This window comes from Carettochelys insculpta, chromosome 4, assembly GCF_033958435.1.
Source record: "Carettochelys insculpta isolate YL-2023 chromosome 4, ASM3395843v1, whole genome shotgun sequence".
In the NCBI taxonomy this organism is placed as follows: Eukaryota; Metazoa; Chordata; order Testudines; family Carettochelyidae; genus Carettochelys; species Carettochelys insculpta.
This window is the reverse complement of record NC_134140.1, coordinates 43,241,319-43,253,998: the sequence shown is the minus strand read 5'-3', so window position 1 is coordinate 43,253,998 and position 12,680 is coordinate 43,241,319. Positions and strand designations below refer to the sequence as shown.

Below are 12,680 nucleotides of genomic sequence, written 5' to 3'. Positions count from 1 at the left end.
AATGCATGACTGCATCCTCAGAAGCTAAATATTTGGCCAAGGTTTGTATATATAAACGAGTTTAGTTCTGCCAAGCTGCTTCAGTTCCTTCGCTACAGAGAACAGATGCGATTTTGTGTGTGTTAGGCTGGTGGAGTGTCCAAAGTCCATTAAATCGGTTTTAGGATAGGGATTTTTGGTTTTGGTGTGTTTTGCAGTCTTTAAGGATTCAAACTGGTGCTGAGGCCCAGCCCAGGCTGAATCCCCAAAGTTTTAAAAGCTGTGTACGGTGACTAGTTATTGTTACTGAGCCTAATGTGCCTGTAAGGTGCCTAACTTGCTCAGAGAGAGAGTCATTCATGTGTCTAGGCACTCCGTTCAGGAGATGCTCTGAAGGCAGCTGAGTCAGAATCATCAGGAAAGGCCCCTGTATCAAAGCCTTCGACATTTAAGTGGACTAAGATGTCTGTTAGGCTTTTAATTTATCCCACTGAGACACCTCATCCTTCTTCTGTGTCATGCGTCAGTAGCTGTACTTCAGCTCTAGCCCTATGACTGAAAACATCTCTGAAATATGTAATGCCCAGACCAGGAGTCTGCAACCTGCTGCTGTGGAGCCACATGTGGCTCTTTTAGGACTTTGTTTTGGCTCCCAGTGCTATAATTGCAAAGTGTTTTAAAAAAAAAAAACAACACCCTCCTGATTATTTTCAGTGTTTCAATGAACATCTAGAAGCCCCACAATGACGAACTTATATCTAAACAGCAAATGATATGGTATCTTGAAACACTGGATAACTCCCCCTTAATATGTACAGTGCATTGTGGGATATGTGTGTGTGCTGCCCTTAAAATAGGGGTTAAAAAATACAGTTTGACATGATTTATTAAGGACCATCTGGTATTGACATGCATTGCAGCTCTTGAACTATTATCATAGATACCATATGGATATGTCTAGACCAGTGATGGGCAACCAGAAAGAGTGAGGGGGTCACACTGGTGACCCTCCTTCATTTCAGTGGGCCAAAGCAGCATGCAGTCCCACAGATCCTCTGCCTGCTTCCTCCGCCTCTCACATGTATGCCTCTCACACTGGATCCTTGCATTTACCTGCACCTTCCCTCCATCCCAGCATTTCAGAGTGCCACAAACCTGCTGATTTGCACTCTGTCCTTGCTCTTCCCCTGTAGCATTCCTGCTCTAGGAGGAAGTGGCTCCAGTGCTGGAGTGCACAAGAGGCATGTGGGGGAGGAGAACAGACAAGGGGTCAGTGCCCTCACGCTGCCCATGACTGGTCTAAAAAGCTCCTGTCAGCGTCTGTCTAGGTCAGTGGGCTTGGGCTGCATGGCTAAAAGCTGCTGTGTGTACTCCTGGCTTGGACAGAAGCCCAGGCTCTGAGATCTTAGGGATCTAACTGGAGCCCCGTCAGCTAACCTGGGCCAGTCCTGGGCCTCTATATTGCAGATGCAAACTATATTTGTGTAGGTCTTCTGTACTTGACTTCTACAACACCCCACTACTGCTAAAGCACAATTTGCATTTTCCGTATGTCACATCAGGAAATCCTGGTGTCAGTGTTAACATTTACTTTTGAACTGAATTTTGTGTGTACCTCATCTTTCAGGCCATTTATTCGAGTGTTCTTCCAGGGGAGCTGATGAGAGGTCACATGTCGCAGTTTCCTAACTTTCCAGGCTGGCTGGGGAAATTTTCATCCACAGGCAAACATGACCGGATTGTTCAGGAACTGGCAATGCACATGAGTCTCAGGTAATGCAGACCTCCTGTGGGACCTCCCATTGTACATGGTTGTGGGATGTTTATTCTCACTGGTAGTTAGTGTAACTCTGCTCTGGTTTAGATCTTTCTCTTGCTGTTGTAGTTAGGAGGCTCTGGGTTCTGGAGAGCAGCAGGTAAAGAGAAAAATGGTACTGAGGACTCATAACAGGAGAGAGGGCACTAATAAGAAAATGCAAATGGATTAGAAACAGGACTGAATGGTGACAAGTATCAGAAGCGTAGCTGTGTTAGTCTGTATCTGCTAAAAAATGGAGGAGTCCAGTGGCACCTTAGAGACTAGCAGATGTATTTGGGCATAAGCAAATTAATATATTTATGCTTGTCAGATGCATGGAGTGGAAAAGTGTTTTTTTTGCCAATGGAAGCTTATGCCCAAATAAATGTAAGTCTTCAAGGTGCCATACAATGCCTTGTTTTTGAGGACTGAATGAATCTGGCAGAGAAGGTAACACTGGGATTTGGAGAATCGGAGCCAAATGTGAGGGGAAATGGAAAAGCCTCTGTTTGCAACAGGTTTCTCTGTTTAAAATTAATATTAGAGGTCCATCAGAAAGAAAGGACACAGGTACATGTGCATTGGCTGGCAATGGTAGCATTCCAAGAACTTAGCCATAGGCTACCACTAACAGTGTTAGTTAGTAGCAGCCTATAAAGAAATTTTTGTATAATCAGCAATTAACATCTGAGAGTTATTGTAAAAAATTGTGGTTTGACCTAATTTTCTACTTTTCACTGTGGGATGCCCTTTGCGAGCTAGTCCACAGTGAATGACAGTGTGTCCAGGGCTGCAATCTGGAGATCTTGAAGCAGGGGCAGTTGTAACTCCATGCAGAAATGTGGTCTGTATTGTGATGGTCTAGACATAGCTGATTCTTAACAGGCTGAGCTGATGTAATAAATTAACCTGTTTAACACAATCTCTCTCTCCATTTGGCAAGAACTCACACAAGTAAGTCTGCTGTAAACACGGAGTATTTGTCGTACTTGCGCAATGCACTTGTTAGACCTTTGACAAACCTGGGAACAGAAGGTGTACAGGACGCTATAGCATTCATGGACTCCTACTGCTTGATGAGAGAAGATGTTGAAAATATCATGGAAATATCCAGCTGGGGAGGCAACCCTAGTCCCTTTTCTAAACTGGACCCCAAGGTAAAACACACTAGGCCAAAGAATCAGCAAACTATAGCTAATGAATAAAACACAGAATAGATCCACTGTGAAAGTCTGTATCTGCAAAACAGTGAAGTCCTGTGGCACCTTAAAGACTAACAGATTTTTTTGGAGCATAAGCTTCAGTGGGTCTTTGCACACAAAAACTTATGCTTTAATAAATCTGTTGGCCTGTAAGATGCCACAGGACTTCTCATTGCTTTTATCCACTGTGAAGTGGCTTTGGGACAGATGATGTCTGGCTGGCTCTGGTTGCCATTGTCTGCAGTTACAATTTTGAAAGCCATGCTTTCAGTTCTCCAGTAGCCAAATGACTGAATCTCAAAGAAGAAATACAGATTAGGTCCAGACTATGTAATTTAGATGACTCCTCCTGTGCACTCTCCATGCTCCTTCCCTGATATCTGGCTAAGGGCTCCCCCAGGAAAGAGTATATGTATGCCAAAGAGTACAGTTAACAGCTTGGTTAGCCAAAAATTTGGAGTCTTTAATGTTTACAGCGTCTCCCCTCAACTCTGAACAGGTCAAAGCAGCTTTTACGCGTGTGTATAACAAAGAGGCACATTTAGCACCGTATTCCCTGCATGCAGTAAAGACATCTAAACGGCAGCCTGCATTGGCTTCAGAACTGAATGAAGAGGTGAATGCTGATGAATTTCAGTCTGAGGATGACCAAGATACTATTGAAAGTGATGCCATGATTAAGGTAATACTTCCAGCTGATAGTACACTAGTGTAACACTAAAGAAATCCACTTGTCTCCTGTGAGAATTCAGACTATCTTACTAGTGCTCATTGCACCAAAGGCTAGAGCGCATGCGCACACTGGTTTGCTGGCTGTTTAACATGAGATTTAGAACAGTCGAAGTTATTGCAAATGGGGTTTGAAAGTTAGGCTGCAGCACACAGCTGTTTTGTTCAAGTAGCCGAGTGAAATAAGGCCTTGCTTTCAGCGAGCTACTGTTCTGTTTGTAATGCAACTGAACACCTCATCTCATCAATTCCACAATTCCAGGGAATGCTTTAGGCATCAATAGGACAGACTTCTCCATTGTGCTGTTCAGATTTTCACCACAAAAGGGTATCTTGCAGAGCTCCTGGAATGTTCTGGCTCTGGCAGCCAGATGCAATCAGCTCTAAAAGTCTGTGAAATGTATTGCTCATTGTCCCGATACAGTTTAAAATGTTGTTAACATCCTGAATGATTTCTCTCTGTTGGAGAAGAATTGGTTTTATTTTGGTTACTGACTGACTGCTACAGGATCAGGACACAAATTGGAAGTAACTGATAGTTTGATATCCTTACTTTTTATTAACACTTCCTTTTGATATATCCTCATTGAGAATGTTGCCATGCCATTTTTTTTCCTGCCAATTTAGCATGGCACATGGAACCTGCATTTTAAACTTTAACATTTTATTTCCAGCAAAAAAAGGCGAAGTCTTCCAAGCCATCAAAGGCAGACAACAGAGAAGAAACAAGAAAAGGAAAAGGAAAGAAATGAGAAACGGAACTGTTCAGCACTGATATTGGGCTATCTCTTGAGTTTTGGATTCCGCTTCGCTTGCCCAGTGATACCCACTTTCTGGCAGTAATTTGAAGCAGTGATCCTGTAATGGTGAGAAGGGTAGAACCAGTGGGCTGAAAATGTTCCTCTTATAGAGGTAACTGCTTCGCACTTGCGCCTATGCAGAAATAATGTAACGTTGCACCATGTTAAAATTTACAGGGTATAAAAATTGTAAACATAATGCACCAGTTTCAGAAGTAACATGCTGAAAGGGATTAGTCTCAGCAGCCTTTCTTCACAGGGCTTTGAACCTTTTTACTATGTGTCTGCTATTATGTGGTGAAATCTTGTACATAATGCAAAAACCTGAAATTCCTTATTTCTTTTGTACATTAGAAAAATGCAGCAATGTATAAAATTGCAATAAAATTAGTTTGACAAATATTTTTAAATTATATTTTGGCTTATTCAGTTTTTTTCTTTTCATAGCTTGGAGATAGTATTAGTCCCAGCATACCTTAACATGCTACTTCAGTGTCTGCATTAAAATTTCATCCCTGTGTTTTTGCTTTCCACCTCCATCCTCCCTCTCATTTTGCTGAAGTACAGAAGTGTGGAAAACACCTCAATTAATGCTTTTGTGCTAGGGAATTAAAATTGCATGTATTCGCTGTGGAAAGACAGATTTAAGGCTTCAGGTTAATGCTCTTACTGTATTGTTCAGGAGCTAAGCACAGGGAGAAAAGTCCAAACCTAATTGCTCTTATCCAAAACTTGGGTTCCCACTGCCCACCCTCCTAAGAATTTGTAGGGTGGAACTGAAGCAATAAAGACATAAGGATTTCTACATAGCTGTTGTTTTAACACTGATATCTTAAGTTAGAACAACTTTTAATTGGGTATACTGAACATCTTGGTATTAGTGGAATGCTCTTTATTATACTAAACTTCTGTGGTGTCCACTTCCTTCAGTTAATCCACATTTCTTAGCTATCAACCCCAGCCGTAATGAATTCCATATAAATGAACTCACTTGGGAGCAGTCACACCAAAGATGTAGAGGAAATTCTACTGTTACCACCCCCTCATGAAGTGACAAAGTTACATATGCAGCACAGAATGAAGAATACGATGAGTTGACATTGCCATTTGTGTGGCTGAAGTGGAGCATGGACCTTCAGTTAAACGTAGGGGTAAAATTTGATTTATTCTGCTTTCAGTAAGTACAAAAATAAATACTTATAAATCTATCACAAAATAAATAGAACTGGCAGTTTCTCTAGTATTAAGCATGCGCGCCTGTGTGTGTAAGTCTCCGTAACCAATAAGGAGCTTCCTCCATGCCACAACACTCTAGAAGGACCCAAACATTGTCTTCAAAACAGTTTGGTACAACTGCCTCTTTTTCTGTGTATGAACATGAAACTGCTTGTCAGTATAATGTAAATTACCTTCTAAGATGTGCAATTAACATTACGAAAGAGGTTTGGCTTTGTAGCAGCTTCTCCAGCTATTGTGTCTAAACATCAGTCCTGACTCCTTGAACCTAAGTACTAAGTGAAAAATCAGTCTATGGTAGTAATTTCTTTTCAAAAGTGTTTAATACCATACCCACGATGTAAATCTACAGAGCTGTAGGTACAGTGCACTACTTATAATTCTCAAAGAATAAGTGCTAGCTGAACAATAGTAAGCTTTATCCGCCTGAATTACAAACCAATATGTTGACTTCAGCTAAACATTGCTTAAAAAACTTAACCAGTAGAGTATTTACTGTAGAATACAGGGAGGAGTGAATTAATGGCACCAGGTGGTGAGGACTTGGTTGCTTTCTTGGAAGACTGAGCATTTCAAGCCAAAACTTGCTACCTGACATTGTCCAAGAGGATGGCAAGAAGGCACTGCAAGTAGTTTTAATTCAAGCTGGTCACTATATCTTGACTCATCCTAGGCTTTGTTCTGCAAATGGCAATATCACTTACGTGAATAAATTCACTGTTCCATTTCTTCTGGGTTGAGGTATGGTGTGCAGTCAGCTATCTTCTTAAGATGGACAACACTAACTTTTTCAGAGCACATTGGACATATATTTTCACTCTGCAACATACTATTTTAAAAGAAATATTTCAGGTCAAATTTCAGTCCTGATGCTATTTTCAACCACATGTTGGGCTTAATCCCTATATAAGTACAAGAAATTCTGTGCTCTGGCATGAAGGTGATCAAACTAAAATAGCTATAACTGTTCTTTCAGGCCTTAAAAATCTATCCATTTTAGTAGGGGAGGGGGAGATGACTCAGTTGTAAGGTATCAAATACAGTAGAATCTCAGTTATGAACACCTCAGGAATGGAGATTAACTCTAAACATTTATGGTGGTTCTTTCAAAAGTTTAAAGCCGAACACTGATTTAATACAACTTTACTAAGGTAAATGTTGTTTTCCTTTGTTTTTAGTCGGATTTTGGGGGTGGGAGGAGAGAAGCATCTCTGTTGCTGTCTGTGTACTTTCAAAGGTGGGACATATCTGACCAGTATGTAATTCAGAGGTTCTACTGTAATTATTTACTCTTTGGAAAGAAGCAGTTTCTTCAATGCCGATATAGTGAAGCACAAACTGACTGAAGCTCTTGGACGGCTGTCTAACCCACATTACTATATTGTGGAGATAGGCTATGTGAGTATTTAAAGCTCATGTCCCACTTGAGAAATCAAGTCAAATATGCAGTCTTAAGGCTACTGAGGTTGAAAGTAAGATATGTAAATCTAAAAGAACAGTCAATTCATAGAATAAAAAGAAGGCTGAAAGGGAAGGCTCATCACTGATCAGGCAGGTCTGTTGAATTTTCAGTAATAAGCACGAACTGAGCTGAGGAACTGATCCTGTTTCACTCTGACTGCCAATCAGGAGTTATTCTCTTGCTTAAGTCAGAAGAACTGAGGTCAACGTGCGGACAAAGTGCATTCTTACTCTGGAACCAAGCATTATAGTGGGGGGTGGTGAACGATAAGGAGAAGGGTTACAGCTGCTTTGGCCCTTCAAGTCTTAAGGGGACCACATGGATAGTTGTGGCTCCTCAGGCCAGTGCAAGTTGTATGTCTACATTACCTCTTGAGGGGAGGGTAAGGAAAAGTGTTGCAAAGTTGTAGAAGGTAAAAGCTAGTTCTTTTAAAAGTTGTTTCAGCGACTGTATGCTTTAGAGGTAGCATGCATTTGACGTGACCAGATCTATTCACACTGATAGCACTATAGTGAAAGTGTGGAATAAGGATAAATGATGGACCTTCAGAATGAAAGGGTTAAAGCTTCTCCTTTCTGGTTTAATTCCTTGTGGAAAAGGGTCTTTGCTATTTAAAGAAGCAAACCCTATTCAGTAAGAAAGATTCCAACTTACTTTTTGAACTCTGAGTGCAGGGCAGGGAAGTCACAATGTGGGCAGGCTGTCCAGTCACTTTTTATCATATGTCGACCCTGGAGGTAAAAATTTTCAATGGTTAAACCTGATCTTGTCAGTTTTCCTCCTCAGACACTTTCTGGAGAACAGCAATACTAACTTGCAATAGTATCAAATATCCTGGCTGGATTTAATGCTACTGTAACTTACTTTCAAGCAAACACTACAAGGGATTGTAATAATTTGGATACTTCATTTTTGCATCTGTTACTTTATGAATATTGCTGTGGATTTTAAAAAGCTCTGAATAAGAGAAGATGCAGAATTTCATAACATTTTTCTGGTATTTTAAAATTCTCCCTTTATCCCCTCTGACAGAAGTACAGCAAGGGACAATTACCAAAAATGTATGGGTTTTTTTATATTGGAGTATGTTCTAGGTATAAGGATTTCACTTGCTAAGCATACAGCCATCAGAGCTGTGAAACTATTTTCATACCACGTTATCCAACGTGAGATCAAAAATTTGCAGGCAAGGCAGATTGGTGGCGGTCTGCTTGGCATGAAGCAACTTCTTCCTTGTATACACTCTTCCTTAATTTACAAAGGTTTCATGGATACATCAATATTACATCTTCAAAAATTTAAGTGTGCACACAGCAGTCTGAATTAAAAACACACATCTTCTCTTACCATCCACCTTATTATACTGTAAATATTCAGTGGTTTTATTAATCAGTGAGGATAGAGACAAACTAGACAGTTATAAATGACATCACTTATAAACTAAAGAAAAAAGCAGTCAATGTAGCACTTTAAAGACTAACAATATTATTTATTAGGTGATAAGCTGTCCTGAGACAGACACACTTCTTCAGATCATAGCCCTACCAGAACAGACTCAATATGTAAAGCACAGAGGTCCAATAATTGTTATCAAGGTTGGCAGATCAGAAGAACAGAGGGGTAGCAGGCGGGGGTGCGTGGAGTAAGAGTTAGCTAAAGCAAAGTATGTAAAAGAGTCCTTATAATGGGCCAGGTAATTGCTGTCCCAGTTCAAAGCATGTGTTAATATGCTGAATTTGAATATACAGTTCTGAGCATTTTGTCTGTAAATGGTTAAAGGTCCTTTTCAGTAAAAAACAGACTTTCAGGTCATTAACAGAATGGCCCACTCCATTAAGTTGCTGGCTGACAAGTTTGTGAGTTAGGAGTTTGTTGATGTCTGTTTTGTGTCCATCCATTCTTTGTCAAAGAGTGTTTGCAGTCTGTCCTATATACATGGTGCGTGGGCATTGTTGGCACATGATGGCATATATGGTGTCAGTTGAGGAACAGGAGAATGTGCCTGTGATTCTGTGAATAACATTGTTGGGTCCAGTGATGGTATCTCCAGAATTGATATGTGGACAAAGTTGGCAATGGAGCTTGTTGCAAGGAAAAGTTCCAGGATTGGTGGTATTGTGGTATAGCCTGTGGGTGCTAGTGAGAATCCTCATAAGGTTGGGAAGCTCTCTATAGGACAGAACAGGCCTGTTACCTCAGGTCTAATACAATGTATCCTAAATCACACTCCAGGTCTTTAATGATGTGTTGCAATGGTTTGAGTTTGTAGGTAATGATCAGTCGTGTTCTGTTGTTGGCTTTTTTGGTCCTATCTTGGAGTAGTTGGTTTCTGGGTATTCATCTGGCCCCACTGATTTTTAGTTTTTTTACTTCTCCCATATAATATTGGTGGGGTCCATAATGGCCTTGTCCATAGGCATGGTGATGCTGGAGGAAGAAGGGGGCTGCAGGGTGCAGGGGAGCCTGTATTGCTTGACTGGCACCTCCTGTAGGTTGTCTTTGCTGAGCCTGGGCCACTCTTTTGAATGGCATCATCTGTAGGAGTGGGTGACACTGAGAGTACCATATTGTAAGGATGAGGAAGGGTGCAGAGGGGATCCCTGTTTGACCTCTCATGAAGAGGTCCCTGAGCTTTGGGATGGCTGGTATGGCACCAATGTCATAGGCTGTGGTGATGGTGGACAACTCGGGGATGTCATGGTTGGATAAACAATGCACCAGCAGCTCATGGTGATGAGAATGAGTATGCCATGGTTGGTGGCATGTCCTGCCAGGTGGGTTGTATAGGACTGGAGCACTGAGATGAAAACACACTACTACAGTTGAAATCACTGCCTCCTGGAGTGAGTGGTCTAGCTCCTGAGCCAGGCAAAAACCCTGAACATTGTGATAAGCATGGGGATGTCGGGGGCTGCGGGGAAACTCTGTGTAGGGCCTGCCCCTGCTTAGCCTGTACCATATATGCCCTTGACTGTGAACTTCCATTGCACCACTTCAATGCTGTGCCACACTCCAGTGCCGAAGACTTGTCTGGGGTCATTTCAGTACTGACTCCAGTGCTGCACAGGAGTGGAGCAGTACCTCAGCCCTGGGTGTGCCTGGTGCGAGCAGTGCAGAGATTTTGTACAGTGCTGCTCGTGCTTCTGGTCTGGCACAAGGGCAGGGTCTTGATTTTTGACTACCTCTTTTGCCCTGAAGTTGAGGTAACTGAGGCTGGCAGTGCCGATGGTGTCGGGGTGCTGAATATTTGCGACTCGGTTACGAGAGCACTCTCTTCTGTGGTGCTGGCAGGGACAGGGCTGGAGAAACCACAGCAGATTTTCCCACAGGTGCAGCTGTGGAGATGATGCCAGAGGCCAGAAGCATGCTGAAGACAGGTCAGCTGCTGTGGCAGGGGCACCGACTGAGGCAGAGGGATGTGCCAAAGTCTTTTCAGATAGCTGGGCTGGGGCTTGGAGGGACTTTTCACAAAGATAAGTTTAGGCTCACTCCCTCCTAGCTTTGCCATGAGGTGGAAGCAATGGGTTCAGGGCTGTGTCTGACAGCCCTCACCCAAACACTTAATACAGGAAGCATGGCCGTCAGAGACCAGCATGGCTTCCCTGCATGGCGATGACATAGCAGAAACTCCTACACTAAAATTTTTTTAAAAACTTTCTAACAGGGAAAACAACTTGGATAGGAGGCTACAGGAAGACTAACTTCTTTTTAAGAGCAAGGATGCAACTTTTTCTATATCCAAGGACAGCGGAGAAGGAACTTGGGTCCCGCACCGCATGCACGCCAGATAGCAGGAGGTGGCGCTACTGTGTATATGCGGTGTGGGAAGCCCTGGCTATAGAAGAATCTCCATGTGTCCATGTGATGATGTCCTGGTGCCCACAGGCACACTACTTAAAGAAGGATGCATCCTCAAACCGTGTGCCTATGTGTACGCATGCATGGGGTGTGTGTGTGTGAAGTTGTCATTCAATTTAAAATACTCACAGTTGCAATGCAATATGGGAGAGTGTTTTTGCATCCAGGACAGAGGAGTTCACACTCTGGAAGCAAGAATTCGCAATAGGGGCATGGGGTAGTTGGCTCTTCTGCCTCAGATGTGTCTGGTCGTCTAGAAATAAGACATGGATATGAATCAAGTGCAAGAAATCCTTTGCAAAAGTCTACACCTTATTTCTGTAAAGGACAACACATTAATCTGATAATATACAATTAAAATATTTTATCACCTTCTGTCTCCATTTCCCTTAAAATACTGCATTTTTTTTTTACTCAGTATAACATCACAAGTGGGCCCTTCCTATAGTTTGAAGCATTAATTTGCCATTAAACAATGTTGGATCACCATTTTGAATGCTTAATCCCTCAAACCTCTCAGTAGTAAAATACTGTCTGTGTTATGTAAAATCTGATCTTTGCTTCTTAAGCACCCTCGCTATGATATTTTGATGTTTAATATTAGACTTTCAGCTTCAGCATTGTAAGAGCAAGGTAATCATTTCTGATCCATAGGTTCTTTTTCAGTATGTATGTATCGTTGTCAGGGATCCTGATTCTAATAAGAAATGTTTTAGATTACAACTGATAAGAAGGCAATAAGAGGTATGCTTCAAATCTGCTTTCCTAAGTTACTCTTAATATAGTTTGCTATGCAGATTCATGGACAGAGGCTTTAATCCTCTTTTTTAATACTTTTTATTTAGTCTAATGCATCCTTTCCAAAGTTTCAGCATAAGGAGCTTTGATAATTATTTAGGTAATTTCATAGAAATATTTTATAAAGTTTAGCATATTCTGATGGAGAGAAGCCATTTCAGTTGTATTGGTGGGAGCAGTTAAACTCTTCCCACACATTAAAAAAAATTCTTCTCTTGGTTACGTTCCTGTAAGACTACTGTCTCCAATGGTGTATCATAAATATAGCATAATTTGGCATACTAGCTGGGGTATTTTCATAATAATACCTACATAGGAGGCACAGAGGTTTAGTGTTTATCCTACATGTCAGTATAATAATACTGCATAGGTAGTAGACAAGTCCCTGCCTTTAAGAAATTTATGGTCTAAAGCAGCAGTTCTCAAACTGAGCATACAAACCCCAAAGTGAGCTGTGACCATGTTAACGGGGTCACCAGGGCTGATGTTAGACTTTTGGGAGCTGAGCCTGACTGCCCCAGGCCAAAGCCTAAGGCTTGCAGCCCTGGGTAGCTGGGCTGAGGTTACAGGACCCAGCCTATGCCTAACCTCCTGCCCGGTGCAGTAGGGCTTTGACCACCTCTCCTGGGTGTTTTTAGAAGTGGGGATGGTGTCACAGTGCAATGACTTTTGAGAATCCCTGGTCTCAACAGATTACAAATGAGGGTCCGGGGGAGAAGGAAGAGAAGAAATTTGATAGTTTGCCTGTTTAACTTAATATTTATTCTGGGCCTTGTGTTTCCATCCCACTCCACCCCTTCTTACAGCTGGTCTGGTAG

General features: G+C 41.9%; 2 protein-coding genes across 4 annotated transcripts in view; one reads left to right on the top strand and one right to left on the bottom strand.

Annotated features, from left to right (window-relative positions):
- RFC1 (replication factor C subunit 1) overlaps positions 1 to 4,900 on the top strand; it is a 62,082-nt gene extending 57,182 nt beyond the window's left edge. For 2 of the 3 annotated variants that reach the window (XM_074992615.1, XM_074992614.1), the window contains 4 exons: positions 1,607 to 1,752; positions 2,721 to 2,934; positions 3,479 to 3,661; positions 4,383 to 4,900. In XM_074992615.1, the coding sequence (XP_074848716.1) occupies positions 1,607 to 1,752; positions 2,721 to 2,934; positions 3,479 to 3,661; positions 4,383 to 4,460 (621 nt within the window). In that variant the 3' untranslated portion in view covers positions 4,461 to 4,900. Of the gene's footprint in view, positions 1 to 1,606; positions 1,753 to 2,720; positions 2,935 to 3,478; positions 3,662 to 4,382 lie in introns of those variants that run through there. The other variant, XM_074992616.1, reaches the window with a different exon arrangement.
- WDR19 (WD repeat domain 19) overlaps positions 1 to 12,680 on the bottom strand; it is a 123,013-nt gene that overhangs the window by 7,631 nt on the left and 102,702 nt on the right. The window contains exons 34-36 of the mRNA XM_074992613.1: positions 11,194 to 11,317; positions 7,861 to 7,937; positions 6,449 to 6,573 (exon numbers count right to left, since the gene is read on the bottom strand). Coding sequence (XP_074848714.1) covers positions 6,459 to 6,573; positions 7,861 to 7,937; positions 11,194 to 11,317 — 316 coding nt within the window. The 3' untranslated portion in view covers positions 6,449 to 6,458. The remainder of the gene's footprint in view (positions 1 to 6,448; positions 6,574 to 7,860; positions 7,938 to 11,193; positions 11,318 to 12,680) is intronic.